The sequence below is a fragment of the Hyperolius riggenbachi genome, chromosome 9 (assembly GCF_040937935.1).
Source record: "Hyperolius riggenbachi isolate aHypRig1 chromosome 9, aHypRig1.pri, whole genome shotgun sequence".
Taxonomy (NCBI): Eukaryota; Metazoa; Chordata; class Amphibia; order Anura; family Hyperoliidae; genus Hyperolius; species Hyperolius riggenbachi.
The window spans coordinates 239,796,055-239,821,472 of record NC_090654.1 but is presented as its reverse complement, the minus strand read 5'-3'; the positions used below and the strand labels follow the sequence as shown (position 1 = coordinate 239,821,472).

Sequence of the window (25,418 nt, the reverse complement as noted above, 5' to 3'; positions counted from 1 at the left end):
TTACAGAGTAAAATGAACCATAAATTACTTTTCTCCAATGTTGCTGTCACTTTCAGAAGGTAGTAGAAATACACTAGATGATAGGTTTTGGACTAGCCCATCTCCTCATGGGGGGTTCTCAAGGTTTTCTTTGTTTTCAAAAGCACTTAGTGAATGGCAGTTGCTCCATCCAACTGCTAAAAAAAATAAAAAAGTGTACGGTGAGCAGGGAGGGTGGCCAGCATTTTTATATACATCTTTTTCAGGGAACGTTTTTATAAAGAAAAAAGGCCATGCCGAGAATCCCCTATTAAGAGATGGACTACACCAAAACCTGTCAATAATGTCAGATTTCTACTACCTACGGTAAGTGACAGCAACATAGGAGAAAAGTAATTTATGGCTCATTTTACTCTGAAAGAAACATACTTTTTAGTTACATGTGTTTACATATACTTGAAATTTTAAGACTTTTGCGACAGTGGTCCTTTAAGATCCCTGATAACTGCTGCGCAAACTGCTGCTATCGTTTGAACTCTCGTTGACGCCCGCCGCGTGATGTCGTGTGTACGCGTCGGCAGGGAGATGGATTGGGAAACGCTTGTTATTTGGGGACACTGCTGTGATCCATCATCTTCATGATCCATCTTCCTGTGTTAGGCGAATATGCAACTTAAGTCTTTTCTGATGTTCAAAACAACAACAAAAAGTAGAAAAACAGCAGGAGGAATACAATTTATGGTTCTTAAAGAGCTTTGGAAGTGAGGCGAGTACTTGATTGATGCCTGTTTATAGAAAACATTTAGAACACTACAGTAACAAATGTCACAAGTCAGCCATGCTGTGTTTGTACAGGGCTCTCCATGGAGCGACACATTCTGGAGACAATGGGGTTTATCAGGAAGTCAGAGCAGTGCCTATAGGGTCAGCAGATGGTAGTGACCCGCCACGGTAACCACTACATATTCATCTTTTTACTGATCTCATCATGCTGAAATTCTATTGGTTGTATGAGGCAATAGCACTTTGCTTGTATCCATTACACTGCATGTGCATTGTGCACTATGACCAATGTACCATCCTCCTGATCTATCTTTTGGCTTTGGAGGAAGAGCAGTGAATCACATGCTAACAACATATAAAGGGCCAGTTCAAACTTGCTTTAAAAAGTAACCATTCTGGACATTTTAAAGCTCTGCTTAAAGAGGAACTGTAAACACAGATTGAACTCCTACCCAATCAGTAGCTGAGACCCCCTTTCCCTTAAGAAATCTTTCCCCTTTCTCCAATAGATCATCAGGGGGCTCTGTATTGCTGATATTGTGGTTAAACCCCTCCCACTGTGTGATGTCAGGCTCTAGGTCTTGACATCACACTGTGGGCACCTTGTTGCCTTGTGGGAAATAACAGCAGTTTTCACCTGCCAAAAAAGCAGCATCATTTCCACATACATCACCTGTGATAAATGTCAGAATGTAAATAGGGAGAGGAAAGATTTTACAATGGGCACAAACTGACTAAATCATTTATAAGTAATTATTGTAAAAATTAAGCACTTTTTTTCATTACTTTATTTTCACTGGAATTCCTCTTTAAACACAGGAAGCGGATCCTATGTTAAAAATAGGATCCACTCCCAGCTTGGCACATTTTCCCGGACCAGACTGGAAAATGTATCCAATGAAAGCCTATAAGATCGGACACCATCTGTCTACCCCCTGTATCCGCAACCTACAAGATCTGTGATTGAGGAATAAAGAGTGAAATCGTCCCTTTAAAACCCCGTTTTGTCATGTTTGGACTTTTGCATATTGTGCATTATTTAAGGGTGGAAATGAACTGTTTGGATTTTATCTTGGCTATCTTGCTTCTAGTAATAAAGAAATGTTTCTCACATGTCCCCTCAGGTACACTTTAAAGAGAACCCGAGACGGGGTTCTTCCATCGCAATCTATATACAGAGGCTGGGTCTGCCTATAGAGCCCAGCCTCTGTTGCTAGTTCGTTTCCTTCAAAGCCCCCGCCCCCCCCCCCCCTGCGCGCTGCCAGACCCCATAAAACACAGCCGCGCTGGCGACACGCGTGTCGCAGCCGGCTGTGTTTATCTCACTAATGTTAGTCTCGCCGCTCCCTCGCCTCCTGAATCGCTCCGGTCCCAGCCTCTGTCCCTTCCCTCGCCGCTGATTGGAGGGAAGGGATGCGGGCGGGGACCGGAGTGATTCAGGAGGCGGGGGAGCAGCCGAGACCGACAGTAGTGAGGTAAACACAGCCGTGTAGCGCGGCTGTGTTTTATGGGGTCTGACAGCACGCAGGGGGGGCTTTGGAGGGAACGAACTAGCAACAGAGGCTGGGCTCTATAGACAGACCCAGCCTCTGTATATGGATTGCGATGGAAGAACCCCGCCTCGGGTTCTCTTTAAGCTGTCATTTGTGCTAAATACTTTTTTAAAGGTTGTCTGTAAGAAGAGTTGTTCATCGGCCATTTTGAATGTTTTTTACTCTCTTTGTGTATGAGGCTTTAGTCATTGCATGTTCGAACGGAAATAAAAAAAAAAAAGTTTATTTTGCAATTAATAAATTTGCAAAGAAAACCTTCAAGGCAAAAATGATGCTAATGTGAACTTCACTTCTGACATCTTTTAGACTGGTACACTTCACAGACCTGAATTTCAGACGTCATCTCGGTAATCCATGAATCCACGGCCTTCTGAATGCGGATTTTCTCTGCACCGTTGCTGCAAAAGACAAGCCTATATAAGCATACCAATATTTTATAGACATATTCGAATATAGGAACTGATATGTACAAAAAACATATATGGCCAGCAAGACAATGGTAATTCCGGGCTGTTTGCAATTTTTTTTTAAATTAATTTTTTTACAGGCGCACTACAGCGAAAAACTGTAAAATTTAAAATATGTGTAAACATATACAAATAAGAAGTACATTTTTTCCAGCGTAAAATAAGCCATAAATTACTTTTCTCCTATGTTGCTGGCACTTACAGTAGGTTGTAGAAATCTGACAGAAGTGACAGGTTTTGGACTAGTCCATCTCTTTATAGGGGATTCTCAGGGATATATTTATTTTCCAAAGCACTTAATGAATGGCAGTTGCTCTGTCCAACTGCCAAAACACTGTGTAGCAAGCAGGGAAGCTGGCCAGCATCATCATTTAAATCATTTTTAGGGAATATCTTTATAAAGAATAAAAGCCTTGCTGAGAATCCCCTATGAAGAGATGGACTAGTCCCAAACCTGTCGGTTCTGTCAGATTTCTACTGCCTACTGTAAGTGACAGCATTATAGGAGAAAAGTAATTTATGGCTCATTTTACTCTGGAAAAAATGTACTTCTTATTTATATAGGTTTGCACATATTTTAAATGTTACAGTTTTTCGCTGTAGTGCCCCTTTAAACAAAGAACTGGCTTTATTGATAAATCCGTGGACAATACAACCAGCAGAGGACAGTTTATGAAATCCAAGGTAAAGGCAAGCATCATATACACATAAACAAACTATTGGCATATGACAGGCTGATGCAGTCAAGCAACACTATCAAAGCAAAAAAGAGACGTTATGGCTCCAATATAGGTCTAAGCATGTGGTATTCTGAAAAGGATTTACATGCAATGGGGCCCTAGCCAATATATCATATTTGTCTCCCTCTGCTGGCCACCTGGCTTCTTTGGTAAGGTTAGATGAGGAATGGGGATCAGAAAAGGTGGCATCTAGGAACCAGGATAGATACGAGGCCCTAGGCATCTGCCTTAGTTGCCTTGTGAATGATCCTGTTCTGCTGGTATTGCATAAGCAGGGTACCATAAGGGCGTTTAAGAACAAGGTCACATAGATGTACATTACAAGACAACAGGTCCATGACTGGACTACTGGTTGTCCAGGATTCTATTCACTGACAGGGATGGCAATGCCTAGGAAAACTCATGGCAAAACATGTGATCAGTTTAATCAGCTGATAAGATTTATAAGGTACTGATTAGCTGTAATGACTTCCTGGTTTAACACATGATCATGACCAGCAAATTAGAACGTTACAAATCTATCAGCTGATCAAACGGATCACAGGCTTCTCCATGAGTTCTCCTAAGCATCGGCATCCCTATTTACTGATAGTAGTGGGCAGGGGGCTGGCAGTTGCATTACTGTAGCACTTTCCCAGCAGATTTTATTTTTCTACATTTTGAATGGCTTTAATCTACAGTATATGTACACTGTCAAGTTAATAGTACAAAAAAATCAAGGTTTTATGAATAAACCGGAAATAACGGAAGGCTGTAATGTTGACGTTACCTGTTGGTGGCTAAAGTATTGATGAGAGAGTACACTGCAGCGCCATCCTTGGCCCGGATAATGGCTTTCAGGTTGTCTTCAAGAACCCTCTTATTACTCTGCACTTCCCTCAATATGCGCTCTGCATCCTCAAACATCGACTTGGGCGGGTCCACGACTGACCGGCGGAACGAGTGTGTTGGAAGAAGAGGTGTGGGGGTCACCGTGGACGAGACTGTTGGCTAAAGCCAAAACTGGTGTGAGCTTCAAATAGGGTTATCGTTACAGTGTGAAATAGAGTGGCTGCCCATCCAAATATGCCAAAAATGCAAGCAGATTTGATTCTGTGCCTCCAATCTGCACTCTATAAATATCTGTACATCCAACAAAAGTCGTGTAAAACAGATGACCAACTTTTCCCCTGACGTCCTTGAAAAGACTTGTTGTCTTCGCAGACAGATATTGCAAACGACCAACCCGTGTAAATACTGGAAGCACGCAAGCAGAAATGATGCTATCCACAACTAGTGATGATAGTAATCCACTAATTATAATTACACACAATTTAATGTAATTTTTTGCAATTATGCCCATAGGTATTTAAGCTTTGGAAATTCAATTTATTTCTTGTAATTTATTGATAATTTAGCGTAATTTCGTGCCAAATTTAGTGATCAATAGCAAAGTCCCCAGACAGGCTATCGTCACCAAAATTGCAACAAATGTCAAGGGAAATAGTAGGAATAAGACAGAAAGTGCATTTTAAAAATCGATTTTCTGATCAACTACAAAGGAAAAAATGTTTTTTAAAGTCTGAAAAATGACAATTTAAAAAACATTTTTCCTTTACATTTACAAAATCGATTATCTCAAAAATTACCAGGTCTTTTTGAAAAATGTATCCCCCCTATTCACCTTAACGTACGTAGAATTTTGGTGTTATTAACCGCTAAAGTCGGCATGAAATTACACAAAATTTATGTGAGCTTATGGTTACCGATTACATTTACATATGACATTAATTTTGTTTTCCCCCAAAATTTTGCAGGACGATTTTGCATCCTAATTGCAAATTTCGATGCAAATTACAAATGTGAAAAATTTGTGCTCATCACTATGCACAACATGTCCGCATTCAGTAAAACAAGGTCATTCAAACTACAGCGTACACACGTGGCCGTCTGCATTTTATCTGCAGACAGTCGCAGGGCTGTGGAGTCGGAGTCGGGAGACGGATGATTGTTGTACCAAAACCACAGCTCTGGTAAGTATTGGACTAAGAAGTCGGAGTCGAGGAGTCGGAGCCATTTTGGGTACCTGAAGTCGGAAGTTTCATAAACGGAGTCGCATTTGGAGTTGGGTGATTTTTGTACCGACTCCATAGGCCTGGACAGTTGCCTGAGTTGATCCGGCGGATGGATCAGGCAAAATTCCTGATATCAGTCACTCATCATTGGGCTACATTTTTACACACAACTATTTGACACAACAAATATGTTGTTTGTCGGACATTTTAAATGACTTTATCTCAGCGCGTGTACAAGGCTTAAACTTAGGCTTGAGTCAGTTTATACACCTAAAATTCTCCATTTCTCTCATGGATATTAGTTCAAAAGGTGGCAACACACCCAGGGCTGTGGAGTCGGTACAAAAATCTTCCGACTCCAACTCTTCAGTTTATGAAACCACCGACTCCAATTCCAGGTAGTCAAAATTGCTCTGACTCCTTGGTGTAATACTTATCAGGGCTGTGGATTTTGTACAAAAATCATCCGGCTCCCAACTCCGACTCCTCAGTTTATGAAATCATCGACTCCGACTCCGGGTACCCAAAATTGCTCTGACTCAGACTCCTCGACTCCGACTCCACAGCCCTGCACACACCGTACACATTTTTAAATATTTGTTTAATTTAAGAATTGCAATCAATTTTTCTGACTGATTGTAACATTTCAAAAATCTGACCAATGTACCACACACATATGTTCAATTTTTCCTCAATTAAGATAAAAATGAATGGAAACGCTGAGAACATTTTTTGGGTGTATATATTAATAAATTAACAATGTACCACACACTATTCAATTTTCATAACAATTGATCAGAAAAATCCACCATTCACGATCAACTTTTATCGAGATAAAACGGGAAATCCGATCGGATTTCTTGTTCGAATACAAAAAAAAAGCTTTAGATTTTTTGGGAAATCTGATCTTTTTTATCAAATTGCTGTAAAATCAGATTATTTTATTGTATCGTATGTGGCCACCTTTGTAGATAAATTATCTATCTAATCAATCTACATAAGGAGGTGTAAGACCTCACCCATCCTAACAGGAAATAACTGGCTCTAAATGCATTAAGCCTGTATGGATAGGTCTACTGCTATAAGCAAGCAATTTCCAATACTTATAATCTACACCAGGGGTGCCCATTAGGTAGAAGGCCTTCATGCTAGATCCCGACCCCACTACATTTTCCATTCTGTATACACAAGTGTGCTCCTAAAATTGTACACAGGTAGATCATTTTGACTTGCTAATTTTTTAAAGTAGCAGAGTGCCGAGTGGGCACCTCTGATCTACATAAAGCAATACAATTGTTTTCACCACTTCCTTGGTTCAGTTTTTGGATTAGCTGGACCTTAAATTGGAAAAGAGGAAGCAGGAAGTAGCCTAGGTAGCAATTGTACCATTTCTCTGTCAACTTCTCATTTTTTTATGGCTGTGCTCAGGGTGCAAAATCATTAGAAAGTTTCAGCAAAAGTAAACTTACCAAGCAGACAACAGGAATTAAAAACTGAACCTAAAGTGACATGTGACATGAGAGATAAACATATACTATACACATAGGATACTTTCTGTTTTCCAGTACAGGGTGAGGTAATATTTGAGTTGTTATCTATGTAAAAGAGATTATTTGAGCTTTTCCACTAAATTTCTAAATCAGTCCCATTTTCTGAAAAGTTAAAGGGACCCCAAGCAGTAAAAAAATAAAATAAATGAAAGCGGTACTTACCTGGGGCGTCCTCCAGCCCACCGTAGGCCGTGAGGCATCCTCCTGGCTCCTCTCTCGGTCCTGCTGGCGGCTCCTCTACCGGCGACTTTTGTGCTGAAGGTCGGTCAGTTCTTCCTGAACGGGGACGCTCCAACTTCATCACGCTGGCCGCTAGGCGTCATTGCGCCAGCCGGCGTGACAGTCTTGCACATGTGCTGTTTAGAGTTAGAAAACTGCACATGCGCAGGACTGTCATGTCATGCCGGCCGGCGGGATGACGCGTAGCGGCCGGTATGAGGATGTGGAGCGACCAGGAGAGGAGCCAGGAGGACACTGGAGGACCTCAAGGCCTACGGTGGGCTGGAGGAAGCCCCAGGCAAGTACCAGTTTCATTATTTTTTTTTACTGCTCAGGGTCCGTTTAAACAGCCAAAAACTGTGAGAGACAGATTGCAATGAGGTTTTAATACAGGAAAGTTCAAAGGGTCAGCTTAAAAAGCAGAGTGTGGATCCTAAACTGCAACTGTAACAGTCTGATGCAATGTTATAAATAAAGCTATACAACTCAAAATAAAAATATGAGCCTCTTTTCTCTGCTACTAATGTTCTATTTTTTATCCGTACTACACATACAACTTATTATCCCATAAGTTTATTTTCGCTTCATTGTCACTTTAAGAAAAATACAGGTTATATATAGTTATATAGAGGCACATGGGCACCATAAATATATTACTATTGCTGTGTGTCAGAAACTGCTTTGAGATGAGTTCATGGGGATAGATTACAGAGTGTTTAATGGAATCATAAGCGCTACAGTAATGATCAATGAGAAATGGCAAACTTACCTTCAGATATTCTGTTTGGGAGTTCCACTGCTTGGCATCCTTGATGAAGAAAATGGATGAGATTAAGAGATGCAGTAATAAGAAACTTGTTGATAATAGGCCACAGCCTCAGACATCACATACAGCTGGGGTTGGTTGAGCACTTCAGGAGCAGTCATGTTTAGAGCAGGACTGCTGGTTGGATGCATATAGGTGTGTGTTCCCTTTATCTTAGCCTGAGACGTAAGAACTACCAGCATTTAGGGACGTTTCCACTAGCCACCACGTGCAGCTGCGAGACGCGCGGTGAATTCCAAAAGCCGTGCCATGCAGGGCTATGGGTTTCGCAGGCTCCCGCACGGAAACTGACGACAATGTCAGCCGAATCGCTAAAGTAAGTGTGTCGGCCGGTGGCGCTATTGTTTCCTAGCGAGGAAACTCAGCGGATTTGGCCCGGTTTCTGCACTAGTGGAAACGGGCCTACACTTACTTCCAGCCCCATGTACTCCATGGCAGGGATGAGCTCCGGATAAAATCCAAATGAGTTCCTTTCGGATTTAATCCTCTAATTACTGCACCTGAGCGGGTGTGTTAAACTTACCCAGCAGCCTTCTTTTAACCCATCCCGCGGCGCGTCCCACGCTGCGTTCCAAGCCGTGGTCACGTGACTACAAACAATTCCTCCGTCCGGATTGAAGGAGGAAGCATAGTAGTCACTTGATGCAGCTTGGAACGCAGCGTGGGACGGGTTAAAGAAGAAGGCTGCTGGGTAAGTTTAGCTTTCCCTCACCCGCCCGCTCAGGTGCAGTAATTAGAGGATGAAATCTGAATGAAACTCATTTGGATTTCATCCGAATTTTACCCGAAGCTCATCCCTGCTCTGTGGACTCCTTCGCCGTCCTCCCAGGGCCTCAGTTGTACTGCAATCTTAGCGGGTAACATGGCCTAGTTGGGCTGCACTGCGCACGCAGCCCGGGAGCATTCTGCATTTGTGCAGCACTACCTGCTCAGGCGCAGAACACGATGGGGGCGCGCGGCTAGGCGGACTGGACGCAAAGACTGCAGAACGGAGGCATCCGGGAGGATGGGGAGGAAATCCACAGAGTATATGGGGCTGGAGGAAGCTCCAGGTAAGTGTAAATGCTAGTAGTGATCCCCAGCTGCTCCCGGTGCACATTTGAAGTTGTAAGCATGAATTGTCTGTCTGTATGCTGGTATGAATAGACCGATCCTAAGGATGGAACCTTGATGACTTTGGCAGGTTGGTTTAATCTGAAAAAGCTGCAGCATTTTTGGGCAACTAATACGCTCCATTTTAATGTAGTAAGTACTGTAGCGGGAGTGTTGCTGTGTGTTATGCAATGCTACAAGGCTTTATAGTGATTTGCATTTGATTTGGTTACATCCCTTTACACCTCCCTGTCCCCTATACATGGTCAGAGTAGGATGAGTGCAGCTATTTTATATGTTTGAGCCTGCAATTATTAGCATGTTATTGGCTATCTTCAATCTAGCATGTTTTAAAAGCGGTTACATCATGCTAGACAGAAGACAGATCTGACTCCATCCCAAAATCTATATCTTGCATCCATCTTAATGGTCCTATACCTTCCATAAAATACTCCAGTAATGGTAGAACCTCTAACAAAACAAATCTCCCACTGGAAGGTACTTACCTCGGGAGGGTCCTAATGAGGCTTCTCCATCCTCTGAAGCCTGGGGGATTCCAGCGCTGGCTCTCCAAAAGTTCCTTGACAAAGCCTGACAAACACAGCACAGGCGCAGCAATATTTACCTACCGCGATCCTGCGCAGGCGCTGTAGCGACTCTTCATTTGGGCTAAGGCGGAAATAGCCGAGCCCGATCGTATCCGCTGCACTGCGCAGGCGACTCCACTGCGAAGATACGATCGGGCTCGGCTATTTCCGCCTTAGCTCGAACAAAGAGCCGCTACTGCGCCTGTGGTGGTTTGCGGTAGGTAAATATTTACCTAGCCATTGTTCGGGGGGGGTTGCAGGGACACCGGAGGACGGGGGAAGCCTTGTTAGGATCCAGAGGCTTCCTTCTCCCGAGGTAAGTATTCCCCAGAGGGTTTTTTTTTTTGTTACAAGTTTTCTTTAACCACTTGAGGACCACAGTGGTAAATCCAGCTAAAGACCAGGCCAATTTTAACTAAAATGGCCACTGCAGCTTTAAGGCCAAGCTGCAGGGCCGCACAACACAGCACACGAGGGTCCCCCCCCCCCCCCCCCCTTTTTTCCCCCCTCCAACAGAGCTGTCTGTTGGTGAGGTCTGATCGCCACCAGGTGTTTTTTTTTATTTTTTTTTTATAAATAGTTATTTTTGTTTTTTTAAACAAAATGAACATGAGCATTCTTCAGTACAGGCATAAGTCACAATGCAAGCGAAGAGGTGAGACCTTGTCTTTCTCACCTTCATCATATTCTGCATCTCCTGCTTCAGAACGCTCAGGTCCTGCAGAACATCATTTGCTTTCTGCACCGCAGTGCTGGATGAGAGGGCGGAACTCTTAACAGCAGTCACACCATCATTCTGGAGAAGACTGGAATATACAGACAATGGCATTACAGAATCTCCTTCAGAACCACAGACCAAAAAAATAAAAGGCATGCAGTAAACTCTATCTGCATGGAGTTTGTATGTACTCCCCATGTTTGGATGGGTTTCCCCAGGCACTCCGATTTCCTCCAACATCCCAAGAACCTTCAGATAAGGTAATTGGCTTTCCCCTAGACTACAATACATACATAGACATAGGACTATGGTAGGGATTAGATTGTGAGCTCCTCTGAGGGACAGTTAAGCGACAACAAGACAATTTACTCTGCACAGCGCTGTGGAAGATGTCAGCGCTATATATACACCGAAGAATAATAATAATAATCTGTTTTCCGCAACTTTTTGGGGTGTGTGTACCGACCTTAAAATGGACCTGAACTGTTGCACAGGACACAAGAGAAATATAGAGAAATCCACCCTGTGTGTGTTTAGAGAGAAGAGCCTGTCTAATTCCCCCTCATCTGTAAGTAATCACAAGTGTAGTATGATCTCTCAGCTGCATCAGCACAGAATTTGGCAGACAGCTAATATGTAAACACACGTTAACCCTTTGTCTGCTTCCATGAAAGCAGGTAGTAGGCACACCGCAGATTTATTGCAGGGGCTCTGTAAGCAGTAACAAATAAATGTTATTCTTTAAATGTTATTATCCTGTTGCTGATCTTTTATAGCAGAGAAAAGGTTCTGAGTTCAGGTCCGCTTCCACTTTCTGTAGGTGTGAAGAAAATGGCCAGTCGTGTACTCTCACAATCTGCAAAGATCTCATGGCTATTTAGCAAAACAAAACAGGAATTCCAGAGGCTCTGCATGAGTATCTTTATATGGGAATCACACCTCTGATCAGCCGCACTCCTGACAGCTCTAGAGGAACTCAAATAGCTTTTCTTTCCTAACAAAAATGACTCTTATTCAGCGAGTTTAGTGATAATCCTTGTGTGCGGGTGGCATGTATCAAACTAAATCCACAGGAAGCTGAAGATCTGAGCGGGGGATATAGAACTGTGAGCCAATTTCAAATATTCCTAAGAAAACAACATTGCACACTGTGCACAGTACACCCTGTAAGAGCTGCATGCGCACGCACACACATACACACAAGTCAGGAACAGGTAAACGCATCATCAATCACATTGCTCTGCTTCCCAGCAGTGGAGCTCTGCACCTGGTTCTGCCACGCTGCCCACACTGCAGGATATGGACGGCCTACGTTGCGGTGTGTGTCTGATTACAAAGAAGGGCTTCTTCAAGCTCCTGTCTCAGGGCTGGACGGGCTCCAGCTGGAAACGGGCATTAGCTAATCCAAGCCGAGACTAAAAACAGCGAGTGGTCCAGACAAGTTTTATAAGGTGCCAGTAACTCAGTTGTTCCCTGCATCAGCCATGCTTGGAGCGTGGCCAGCTGCTCTCATCTTCTATTAGCGCACTCAAGCACAGTTGATCATGCTACTGGTTATATGTGCAATTAATTTTGTGAGTTAGGTATCCATGACAACCTCCAGCTCTTTGTTTTCTTAATGGGAAAGAAGTGCTTTCAGAGGCAGCAGAAGTGACAGATGCATACAGAAAAAACCTCATGCCATGCTTTCCGAGTTAGGCGTGTCTCTGGAGCAGGGTGGTCAAACTCAAATACACAGTGTGCCAAAGTTGAAAACTAGGACCAAGTTGCAGGCCAACCTCGATGTCTAGTGGCCACCTCTGTCCCTTATAAAGTCCTCTGGTGTCTAATTGCCCCACTCTCTACCCTATATAGTTTTCTGGTGTCTAGTGCACCACTCCTTTCCTTACATAGTTCCTTGGTGTCTAATGCCCCCTCCTGATCCTATACAGTTCCCTGGTGTCTAGTGGGCCTTCCTCTGCCCTATACTGTTCCCTGGTGTCTAGTGTCCATCCTCCCTCCCTATACTGTTCCCTATTGTCTAGTGGGCCCTCTCCCTTCACCACGGGGCTTCATAGTTTCAGTGCTTAGCCATATAGACATAGCGCTCAGGTCCTCATAGGTCAAATATAATGTAGACCACTTAAGATTCCAGGACGTGAATGTCCTAACTGCAACTGCAACCCCCCCCCCCGTAGATTCCAGGACGTGAATGTCCTAACTGCAACAGCCCCCCCCCCCTAGATTCCAGGACGTGAAATTCACGCCCTGCAGTTAAAAGGCTGCTGAGTGCTCCTGCCCGTGGGCGCTTCCGCTCGTGCACTTCCCCGTTGGTCCCGTGCGTGCAAGTGCTTGTGCATATGCTTGTGCACGAGTGTACATTCATTTAACTGCTAATAGCAGCACTCATTCATGAAATCAAGAAGAAAAGGAAAAAAGTAATAAAGTGACAGTGTCCCATTAAATAATAAAGGGTTTCTCTTCCCTCCCCAAGTAAAATATTAACTCCTACCTAACTAATTAATCCCTTGTGTCACCTATAAATGCAGTGTATTTTCTGCATTTATGCCTATTTTTCTATATTAAATGCCTGTAAAATTAAATAATTCTTGAAAACAAATATTACCCAAAGAAAGCCTAGATTGTCCTGAAAAAAAAAAGTACATGTGTATTACTTTAATGGTATAAGTAATCAAAAAGTTATTGATGTAGCCTACAGTGTTGATCACCTTATGCATCCAAACAACTTTCAACTCCCATTCATTCGCCAATAACTTTATCACTACTTATCACACTGAAATGATCTATATCTTCCGCCACCATTTAGGCTTTCTTTGGGTGGTACATTTTGCTAAGAATTATTTTATTCTAAATCCATTTTAACTGGAAGATTAAGAAAGAACTGGAAAAAAAAATTCGTTATTTCTCAGTTTTTGGCCATTATAGTTTGAAATGAATACATGCTACCGTAATTAAAACCTATGTATTTTGTTTGCCCATTTGTCCCGGTTATTACACCTTTAAATTATGGCCCTATCACAATGTATGGCGCCAATATTTTATTTGGAAATAAAGGTGCATTTTTTTAATTGCGTCCATCACTATTTACAAGCTTATAATTTAACATGCATATTCAAAAAGTTCAGACCCTTAGGTAACTATTTATGGGTTTTTTTGTTTTTTTTTTATTGTATTTTTGTTTGTTTTTTTAATTAAAAATTTTATTTGGGTAATTTTTGGTGTGGGAGGTAAACAGCTAATTTTAAATGTAATATAATGTATTTATTTAATAAAAAATGTATGTAGCTCTAGTTTTACTATTTAGCCACAAGGTGGCCACAGTCAAAAAGTCCTGGAAGCGAACGATCTCGGCTGCGGGGGACTTAGATCAATGAATGGGAACTATACTCTCATCCTTTGATCTTGGGGCTAACAGCAGGCGGTGGGAGCACACGCATGGCGCAGTGGCAGCAGCAGAGTCTATCTGGACGGATACATCCATCCAGATGGACTTAAGTGGTTAAAGGGGAAAAAACCCCGGAATACGAAGTGGTTAAAGTAGGAAAACAACTTGCAGGCCAAATTTGATGGCACTGTGGGCCAGATTTGAATGAAATCTACACTTGAAGGAATATAGAGGATGCCATTGCAGATCACACTTCAGAAACTGCATGCAAGTTGTGTCTAACCAAACATACAGCAAACAATAGGGGGTAAACCTGCCCTTTTTAAATGAAGATACCCATACACTAATAGAGGGGCACTGATGATCGATCCCTCAGTTCAGAACCGAATCAGTTATTGAGTGATTAAATCCTTCCATGCACTACAAAATATTCAATAGATTTCAGCATGAAATGGATTGAATATCTATCAAACCACATTGTTGCACTGCTTGATCTACCGCAGATCCCGCCCCTCCCCTTAATTTAGTGAGCTCTTCCATCTGGCACAATTGATAACTTCAATCGATTTCAGCTGAAAAGTAAATGAAATTATGATCGGACGGAGATGTTGGCGCATCAGTCTGTGGCAGATTCGATCACAGGAATACACACATAGTCTCTATCTAGCTTGGATGAGCAGTGGACACCATACACAGTACAGGATGCAGTATACATAATGCATAAAGCAGACAGCATACATGCTCCATACAGAATAGACATCAGCAGCATGTGCATAACATAATGTGTATCTGGCAGAGTAAATCAGATTACCAGTCACTGAAAGGTCGGCCATCTACAGTGCTCAGGTCAAGAGGCGTATGCGTTCTGTATGAAGATCTGGACACAGGACTGCCATCATGAGCAAGAATCTGCTGCAGGAAATTCACTTTACCTGTTATATGGGAAAAATGCTTCATGTTTATGCCCATTAAAAAGAAGAAGAAAAAAAAACAGTTTACCAGTTCACAGTGTATCCCCAGGTACAGAAATAAGACAGTACAGTACTGCTTCCCCATTTCAGAGCAGTGAAAAAGGACGCACAGCACTCCTGTTAATTTGGGCGACACCATACCCCACAATGTTAAGTACAGACTATGGCAATGCCAGGCGGGTCATTTGGGCACCCGGTGCCCAATAATTGTGCAGCCGAAGCTCTAGTATCCGGAACAGTCAGGGTCACCGGCTATGGCTGCAGCTGGACAGCAGGAAGCCACAACACAGGCTGCTTCCAACTTGCAAGAGCTTGTGGGTGAGAGCGGGGGTGGTGATATAGTGGAATATTGGTGTAATTGTTATCAGGGATAGTAAAATATTGGTAAAATAACTGATATTGCATTACAATTTCCCTGCGCCCTTTTTAACGGGTGCCTATATCGAATCAGGCAAAAGCGGCGCTGAAAATGTGGGCGCCGCCAAAGACCGTAATGTGAATTACAGCCATAGCGGCGCTCAGACAGTAATTTGGGCGCCGGCAAAAGACGGAGCCCAAATTATGATAAAAACAGCATCATTTGTCCGCCAACAATAACTGGCAGCCGAACTGTACGCTACCCCAGAGTCCACGCCGGCCTGGAGGGGGATTAGTAATTAACGCTGCTGGGACATTTGCAAGGGCAGAGTGATCCGTTTTTTTGGCTTTGCGTCCCTGCGTCCAAATATCCCAGCGCCTTAAAGGGGAACAGTCGCAAAAATCTTAAAATCTAAAACACATACAAATACGAAGGACATTTCTTCCAGGGTAAAATGAGCCATAAATGACTTTTCTCCTATGTTGCTGTCACTTATAGTAGGTAGTAGAAATCTGGCAGAGCCGACAGGTTTTGGGTTAGTCCATCTCTTCATGAGGTATTCTCAGCATGGCCTTTATTCTTTATAAAAACATTAATTGAAAAAGATTTATATAATGATGCTGGACAGTCTCCCTGCTCGCTGCACACTTTTTTTGGCAGTTGGACGGAGCAAATGCCATTCACTAAGTGCTTTTAAAAATAAAGAAAACCCTAAGAACTCCCTATGAGAACATGGGCTAGTCCAAAATCTGTCGGTAATGTCAGATTTCTACTACTCACTGTGACAGCAACATAGGAGAAAAGTAATTTATGGCTCATTTAACTCCGGAAGCAACATACTTCTTATTTGTATATGTTTACATGTATTTTAAATTTTAAGAATTTCGCAACAGAGGTCCTTTAATTACATGTATGCTCCTTTATCACATGTACTCTTTCCATGTAATCAAACAGAAATCAAAGAGCATATCATTACTAGGACTTATTTTAACTATACAGCGCCGGGTGAAAGTATTAATCCCCCCTGGTTTCTGCCCCTTCAGAATTTGTTGCATTTCAACATACTGTATATCTAAAATGATTATCATTTGGACTTGATGTAATGTAATAATATAAGAAAAATAAAAGTTGTTAGTGCATACGATGAACCCTTTCGCTTTGCCATGAAATGTATACGATATACCTTTTCGCTTTGCCATGAAATGTATATACAGTATAAGACCTGATCTAACCAGTTAACGTCAGATGTCACATAATTACCTGACTAGGGCAAACCTGTGTGTGTGTGTCACATGATCTGTCACATGACACCTGCATAAACAGACTTTTTCTGAAAGGCTCTCGACTTTGCATCACCATTAAGTAAGCAATATGAAGAACAAGTGGACCTTCAGAGGTCAGAGAAAAAAAATCTTAAAGAAGTATAGACCAGGGCTGGGTTATAAAAAATAAAATCCAAAGTTTTCAGTATCCCACAGGGCACCATTAAATCAATATTCTTGAAATTCTGGGAAATATGCTAAAGGCCATACAGATGGACACAGACAATATGAGGACAGAGTAAGAGCTGGTGCACACTTCAAGAGCTTTTCTAAGTGCTTTGTGATTTTAAAAGCTCTTGCTAATGTTATCCTATGTGTGTGTTCACACTGGAGCGATGTGATTTTGCAAAAATCCCCCATTGCATTGTATTAGAAAGAGCTTTTAAAATCTCTAGAGTTTAAAACGCTCTTGTAGTGTGCACCAGCCCTAAGTAAATAAGTGTTTCCTTTTAACTTGCCTGGATTTCCTTGATTTTTTGGCTCCTCCTTGTTTTCTTTCCCAAGCATCTCTGATGGTGGACGCTGTAGATCCATAGATATTGGTTGTGGCGCAAACCTGCGGGGAGCCGGAGTTTCCAAGGGAGATTTCGTTGTGGCTGGAGGGACAGCTGCACAGAATGAAAAACATACATCCTAAAAAGCTTGTCCTCAAAGGGAGCCTGTGTCCAACTGCTTATGGAGCGAGACTCAGTCCTGAGTTGTAAATTGTCCCGGGTATTGCTGCTGCAATAAGCTACTCCCATTGGCCAACACTCACTAGACTAATGCCTACTAATTCTGCAATCTACATCACATGACTAGAAATGGTGACAGTTGGCCAATGGGAGCAGCTTAGTGAGGAAGGAAGGGGCAGGAACAAATTACGACTACAGCCTGAGCCTTGCTTTATAAACAGTTGAACACAGTTTTACTTTACATAAAGTTAAACGCACACACAAACAATCCTGGAACATGGAAGTCTCCTCAGCTTCAGCATGTAATTATTATTAATAATGATCCTCCAACAACCTGTGCCTGACCACCCCGCACAACTCCCACTCTCATGCGAGACTGCAGGACTTCTCAAGAGCTGCCCCACTCTCTGGAACTCCCTTACACCACCCACCAGGCTCATCCCATCCTTCCACATCTTCAAACAAGCCCTCAAAATGCAATTCTTCAAGATCACTTACCTCCCTGCATCAATGCCGTAACATACTCTGCTGAGCACCTATCATGCAACCTGTAACTGGTGTGTCTCTACCCCTTCCCTTTAGATTGGAGACCTCTGTCAGGGTAATCCCCCCTAGTGTATCTAACTTGGTCATGCACCCCCTTCATAGGGTAACCTTTTTGCAAACTGACTTGAGCTGCAATTATGTGGTCTATACGACTTCAATTCCGTTGCATGATCTTGTATCTTGCTGTCTGTCTCCCTATTGATCAGCTGCTGCATAATAGGTTGGCGCTTTGTAAATACAATAAATAATTATGATATAGAATGGAATTAAGGGATCCCAGACTACATGCTGATAAATGTGATATTCTGGGGGTTTTAACTCAATGGTAAAGTAGATCAGCAGCATCAAGGGTCACAACACACCAGCCAGTGAGTCTTTAGGGTAAAAATAAAACAATCCAGCTTTATTGTCAGTCAAACAATGTCCAGAAACAGTAACAAAAATACACAGCCTTCTGCAACCACACTGGCTTTTCAGTGACACCCTGCCACGGGCCTAATGGCAGTCCTGGTGTCACTCACCTTTTCCCAGGCTTCTCCTGGTTTACCAGTACTGGAGTCCAACTCCCCTCCAGCACTTCCACATCAGCAGCTTCCCTGCTGCTACAGGCCTGGCAGCCCTCTTGGCTACACAGCCTTTCTGGAGCCTGCTTGCTCCACATACAGCCCACTGCACCCTGACTGATGCAAGTACTTATCCATATTCACACAGGTGACTCCATTAACACCCTCTCTGCCAAACTCAGGCCTGGACTGTAAGGCCCACCCTTCTCCCAATACACGCCAGCCCTGGATCCCAAACCAATCTACCAGATAATGTTGTTGCTAAAGTGCAACAACAGTCATTATCCAGGTCCTTTTCCTTCACATCCAGACCTGAAACGAGCAGACATCTGCTCTTACCATCACATAAACCATAGAGGAGGATGTTACAATAATCCAGCTGGGGTATGATCAGGCCATGATCAAGCAATTGAAAATATAGTCGTTTCATACAGGAGGAAGGAACAAATGGGGAGGGCTTACATTCATGTTATAAAAAAAATGCTCAACAAGACAGAACTACAAAAATACATGACGTTCTATAACCTCAAGCTAGCAGATATAACAGAGTTGTTACAACAATGGGAAACAGACACAACTCTGACCTGTCTCACTGGTCCTGGGTGCTGCTGCGGCCAATGGCTGATGGATGGGCTGTTTGTGGACAGCACTGGGAATGTGGCTGTACGCTGGAGCACGATGTTCAGGAGGATTCACACTTGCTTTGATTGCAGAAGTCATAAACTGGGACTGATAAATGAAGACAACTGTCAATATTACACGTGTCTAGATTACTGGCACATGTTGTGCACTATGTTGCAGGGTACATTGAAACTTCATGTTGCAGACCCAATAGTCCTTTTTAGGGTGTACAGTAGAATCTATTTATAGTAAACTCCAAGGGACTGGGAAAAGAAGTTCACTATGTCAGAAGTGTACAATAGCAGAATTGGTCATACATTGTATATATACACACACACACACACACACACACACACAAAAACACACACACAAACCACACACAAGCACGCACGCACGCACACACACACACAGTTTACTATAATTAGCTTCTACTGTATAAATAAGGTGTCTACAACTGATAAAGCACCATTGGGTCTGCATTATGTAGTGTTTCTCCGTTCTCTTAACACAAGTATGTTTGCAAGCCAGTAAAGTGCTGCCTCTTTCCTTCTTTTTGCGTGTTACTGGAGGTCGTAAGAGCAATCAGAGGGAGGCTTGGGCGCCGGCTCATTCCGGGGAAGATACACCCTGGATTCCTGTATCTGTGGGATTGCTTTTGTATTTACCAGGGCTGTGGAGTCGGTCCAAAAATCCACCGACTCCGACTCCTCAGTTTAGGATTCCACCGACTCCGACTCCACGACTCCGACTCCTCTAATTTGCATATTACAATTTTGTTGATTAAAAGTATGTAACATGAAATTCGTCTCTTAACTGCCAACGCTTAGGAATTTTACAAGGCAACTGAAGTGAGAAGGATATGTAGACTACTATATTTATTCCTTTTAGACTAAAACTAGTCCTTGGTAAGAGTACTTGTAAAAGGTACAAACCGGAACAAAGAACATCTATCAGGCCCTAGGCAATGTAAGTGTGGGTACATGTAAGAATGATGTGCAGGTACTCTGCAGGGGAAGAAGGAGATTGTAAACAGACAACACCTCTATGTTCAATGTGCACAACATTCTCAGTGGATTCCCTGCAGCTCTGTGGGGAGTGCATATGTAGAGTATAGTACTACTGTGTAACAAAGTAAACCTGAGACAGATTAAATTAAAGTTTTATACATACCTGGGGCTTCCTCCAGCCGCCTTCAGGATAATCAGTCCCTCGTTGTCCTCCTCCACCACCTGGATCTTCTGCTATGAGTCCAGGTACTTGAGCCAGTCAGGCGTAGTGCGCATGCACACACTCCGCCGCCAGGAGCATACTACACTTGTGCAGCACTATTGCGCAGGTGCAGAATGTTCCTGGCTGTGGGAGCGGCATGCGGCTGGACAGCGCTGACTGGCTGAATTACCAGGACTCATAGCAGAAGATCCGGGTGGTGGAGGACAGCGAGGGACTGATTAGCCTGAAGGGGGCTGGAGGAAGACCCAGGTATGTATAAAACTTTACTTTTCATCCGTCTCAGTTACCCTTTAATTTGTAGTCACCAAACCAAATTTTAATAACATATCAAATTATTTTATTTCATCAGCAAAGGGAGTGCATACATTTGCATAAATCAGCATCAATGCAGAATTATTTCCACCTCATTGACCATCTCTATTAGTGACACGGCTACACATCAGGCTTTATACTTACAGCATAGATGTTATTTAGTATATATAAAAGAGATTCCTGTGTACACATCATATATACAGTCACAATCAGATATGTATATCTGACCTTAAAAATACGGGGACTGCTTTATTGAAGCAGCACAAGTAACTAATTTTGATTGGTTTATTTCATTTTTGTGGACTAAGCACAGCTATTACTGTATTTATACTGTATATATACACATTACTTTTAATGACTATTATCTGAGAAATAGAACATTTTATCATATCTTCTATTTTAATTACAGTTACAAATTCATTAGGAGTCGGAGTCGGTGCATTTTTTCCCGACTCCGACTCCAGGCACCCAAAATTGCCCGACTCCACGACTCCGACTCCACGACTCCGACTCCACAGCCCTGGTATTTACATTGAACCTTTCAAGTCTATCCCTCAGAGGAGACTCAAAATCTAATATAATTTTACCACTGTCCCTGGCCAATTTTGAGTGAAATAAATCTACCAGTTTGTTTTAGGCCCCTTTCCATTAAAGGCTGAATGCAGTAAATTCACGGACTCCGAGCGTCCTCCCCCCACCAATGCCTAACCCTAACCCCAATGATACCGAACCCTTACCGACCCCCCCCCCCACCACACACACACACAGATGCCTAACCCTAACCAAACCCACCTATGCCTAACCCTAACCAGCACCCCACCAATGCCCAACCTAACTGACTGCTCCCCACCCACTGATGCCCAACCCTATCTGTCCCCCCCATGCCTGACCCTAGATACCCACCCCCGCGCCTCAAACATGCAACCTTCACTCCTATATGTGGAGAACACCCGCACTGTGGAAGTTTGGGGACGCCATAGGTGCACTATTTTAACTCCGGCACCCAAAATGTACCAATATAACCGATATTAACATGGATGCCTATGGGATGCACAAACATTCACAGTACCTGCGGCGGCCAAATATTCTGATTGACTCCCCCCAAGTGTATGTGTTCACCGCCCCATGCTCACCTGTGCACCAGCATGACTCTTGACCTCCTCCAGTGTAAAGCGTCACCGTGAGCGCTTGTAACATGTGAGTCGGTATATGTAGTGAGGTCACAACACGCATCAGTGCCACATGGAATAGGCTCAAACGGCGACGCCGGACACCGGAGGAGGCTAGGAGTCATTCTGGCACATAGGTAAGCCCTTAACAATGCACACTGGCACGGGGGGGCGCGCAATTAATACATTTGGGGAGACACCAGTGTTCTCCCCAGAGTTTTTTTCCAGCCAGGTGGTATGAAAAAGTAGCCGGGTGGTGCACAGTGAGAGAATGCAGGGCCAGCACTTCTCTGCCCAACTCTGCGTATAGCATAGGAGATAGTGATCCAATGACAGCTGGGTGCTCACCAAAACTAGCCGGGTGAAGCACCCGGCTAAAACAGCCTGGGGAGAGCACTGGACACCGGTTCTTGTGATATCGAACACAGTTACCGCCACGCATCTAATCAAGCCCTTGTGATCAAGATTTTTCCAGCACTCCCGATAGATCCTTTTGAACAATTTTGTCCCATCATTGATCGAAAGAACGATCATACGGCCGTGTTGCGGTACCAATTTTCTCTCAATAATATTATCGATTCAGAAGGTCAATTGGCCCACAAACTGAAGTCATGTATGGGCACCTTAACAAAGCCCTGTTATTCCATCATAGGAAGTGTATAGACTAAACAGTATCATTAAGGCATGCAGAGTGCAGAATTCCGCGGTTGGAATTGCTGGAATGACATGGGGGCATGGAAGTCACAGCCAGACACATGGGCATCTGGCAAATGGTAAAGAATTCAGCCAGGAAAGGAAACGTCAGCAATTAGGAGTGATCGTTTCTGAAAGGCAGCATGTGAGCCAAAGCAAACAAGTGCTGCCTGAGCCCTTCAGCCCATTACACTGTGATATGGCCTGATAAATGGGTATTTCTCTGACAGCCACTACTTTACAGTAACCTGCAATCAATGTTATCATCAGCGGCTAAACATTGTGGAAAGAAGAGACGTGCTGTGCTTCTATTTTTATAGTGACATCATCATGTTACATCTCACCAGGGCAGGAGGTGAGAGATGCCAGCCAATCAACCGGCTACATGCCAGACAGAATCTTGGCAGGTTCCCTTAAAGTGGACCTGAACTCTTGCACAAAACATAGAGAAATGCACCCTCTATGTATTGAGAGAGTTTAGACTGTCTAATTCTCCCTCATCTGTGACCAATCACAACTGTAATTTGATCTCTCAGCGGATTAAGCGGCTTCTGTAAAGGATATTCTGCCGTTGCTTATCCTTTAGAGCAGACAGGAAGTTCTAACTTTAGGTCCGCTTTAAGGTGGTCACTAACGGCCCAATTTTTAGTGAAATAACAAAATGTCATAATACATAGATTTTTTTTCACCATCAATTAACCAATCTGTACTTCCCAGCCCTCACAACTGATTTTGAAAACTTTTTTTCCGATTGACAAATTGCCATAGAATGATCACTTAAAAAATAATTCTAAAATAATTGTATTGCAGTGTATTGTGATTATCAATGTCGTTTATTTTCTGCGAATCCAATCACGATTACCTGATCACTCGAACAATTCTTTGCTAAAAAAACTGGACAGTTGATGGCCACCATTAGACATGAAATTGAATGGTTGGTATTCTTGCTTTGCAGTGCTTGGCCAGGACACAATTTGCATGGAGTGTGTATGCTCCCTTTGTGTCTATGTGAGATTTCCTCCCACGTCCCAAAAACAAGCTGGAAGGTTAAAGGGGCACTATGGCGAAAAAATTGTAAAATTTAAAATATGTGCAAACATAGACAAATAAGAAGTAGGTTTTTTCCCAGAGTAAAATGAGCCATAAATTACATTTCTCCTATGTTGCTGTCACTTACAGTAGGTAGTAGAAATCTGACAGAAACTACAGGGTTTGGACTAGTCCATCTCTTCATGGGGGGATTCTCAGGGATTTATTTATTTTCAAAAGCACTTAGTGAATGGCAGTTGCTCTGTCCAACTGCCTAAAAAAACTGTTCAGCGAGCAGGGAAGCTGACCAGCATCATTGTTTAAATGCTTTTTAGGGAATATCTTTATAAAGAATAATAACCTTGCTGAGATTCCCCTATGAAGAGATGGACTAGTCCAAAACCTGTCGCTTCTGTCAGATTTCTACTACCTACTGTAAGTGACAGCAACATAGGAGAAAAGTAATTTATGGCTCATTTTACTCTGGAAAAAAAAACGTACTTCTTATTTGTCTATGTTTGCATATATTTAAAATTTTACCATTTTTCGCCATAGTGCCCCTTTAATTGAGTCCCCCTCAAATTGCCTATATACTATTGTAGCGTAATTAAACTGTGATCCCAACAGAGGGACAGTAATGGGAGTGATGTAATTATACAAGTAATAGTATGAGTAATGAGAACAATTATAATACTGTAATAATAATAATGAGATAGCAGTTACACTTGTAAGGTAAGGTTCCCCGCTCGCTGCATACAATTACATTTGCACAAATAGGTGGAGGGGGAGCGGGGATGCAGGGACACAGGTGGGGGGGGGGGAGAGGTTTTGAAGCCCCTCCCCCCTACTGTGCCAGCTGTCCCCCTCCCTGACTGCTACCCCCTCAGGCTACCGGAGGACACCTATGGAGGGGACGCTTAGGGGAGGGGCATGCAGTAGGCAATCCGGATCTCCCTCCGTTTCTGTGTACAAAATAGCCTGTGTAGAGGGAGATCTGTTTCTGTATTGCCTTGCCCTACCCCTCCATGTATCCGGGGTATCTGTAAAGTCCCGAAAAATCTGGACCCTCCGTTCAGTTTTTCAAAGTGGATCCCCGGATCGCCCACGGATTCGTTTTTTGAGTGGGTGAAGACGGACCCTATTTTTAACATTTGTATCCGTGGCTCCGGTGTTGGTTTCAGCCCATAAATGGAGCCACGGATACGTTTTTAAAACAAATGTGAATCGAGCCTTACCCATTCGACACTCAGTAAAAATGCAGTACCAGATTCTGCCTGCTGGTGACACTGTTTGGACTCCTGAGCTAAACTTATCTTTCTGAGGGGCTAGTGCAGTGATGGCTAACCTTGGCACTCCAGCTGTGGTAGAACTACAAGTCCCATGAGGCATTGCAATACTCTGACAGCTCTAAACATAACTCGGGGAGGCAGAGGCATGATGGGATTTGTAGTTTTGTCACAGCTGGAGTACCAAGGTTAGCCATCACTGGGCTAGTGCATGCACTGGAGGGCGGTGGAACTGTAGTGAGGGACCACATAGACTGCTGGGGGCTGGAAGAAGCCCCAGGCACGTAAAGCTTAACTTTTACCCTTCAGCTTCAGTGTCTTTTCAAGAGGAAATGTAACTCAGGATAGGAGGAGCTCAGAGCTCTTGAAGGAAACCTTAGTCCTTATTAAAAAATCAAAAAATAATGCTGTTTGTGTGAGTGGGGGAGGTGAGCACAGGGTTACCACACCTCCTGTGGCCCGCGTCTGCCGCCACTTGCTCGCTATGCCTCCCGTTGTTAAGGACTAAGGTATCATTTAATCCTTTGTTAGGTCAGTAACGTGCCTAAATTGCAAAGTGGGATTTTAACCCACAAAACTCATTGGCCTCAATTCACTAAGGTTATCTCCTGTCTTTAATAACATTTCTAGAGTTGTTACCATGGTGATAAGGCATGTAGTATTCAGGCAACATTTTACCTCAGGCAAACCT

General features: G+C 43.2%; 1 protein-coding gene across 1 annotated transcript in view; it reads right to left on the bottom strand.

Moving 5' to 3' along the window:
* The window catches only part of KIAA0586 (KIAA0586 ortholog), a 204,864-nt gene that overhangs the window by 150,998 nt on the left and 28,448 nt on the right, over positions 1 to 25,418 (bottom strand). The window contains exons 7-13 of the mRNA XM_068254201.1: positions 18,972 to 19,116; positions 17,063 to 17,212; positions 14,765 to 14,885; positions 10,527 to 10,656; positions 8,115 to 8,153; positions 4,292 to 4,512; positions 2,641 to 2,713 (exon numbers count right to left, since the gene is read on the bottom strand). Coding sequence (XP_068110302.1) covers positions 2,641 to 2,713; positions 4,292 to 4,512; positions 8,115 to 8,153; positions 10,527 to 10,656; positions 14,765 to 14,885; positions 17,063 to 17,212; positions 18,972 to 19,116 — 879 coding nt within the window. The remainder of the gene's footprint in view (positions 1 to 2,640; positions 2,714 to 4,291; positions 4,513 to 8,114; positions 8,154 to 10,526; positions 10,657 to 14,764; positions 14,886 to 17,062; positions 17,213 to 18,971; positions 19,117 to 25,418) is intronic.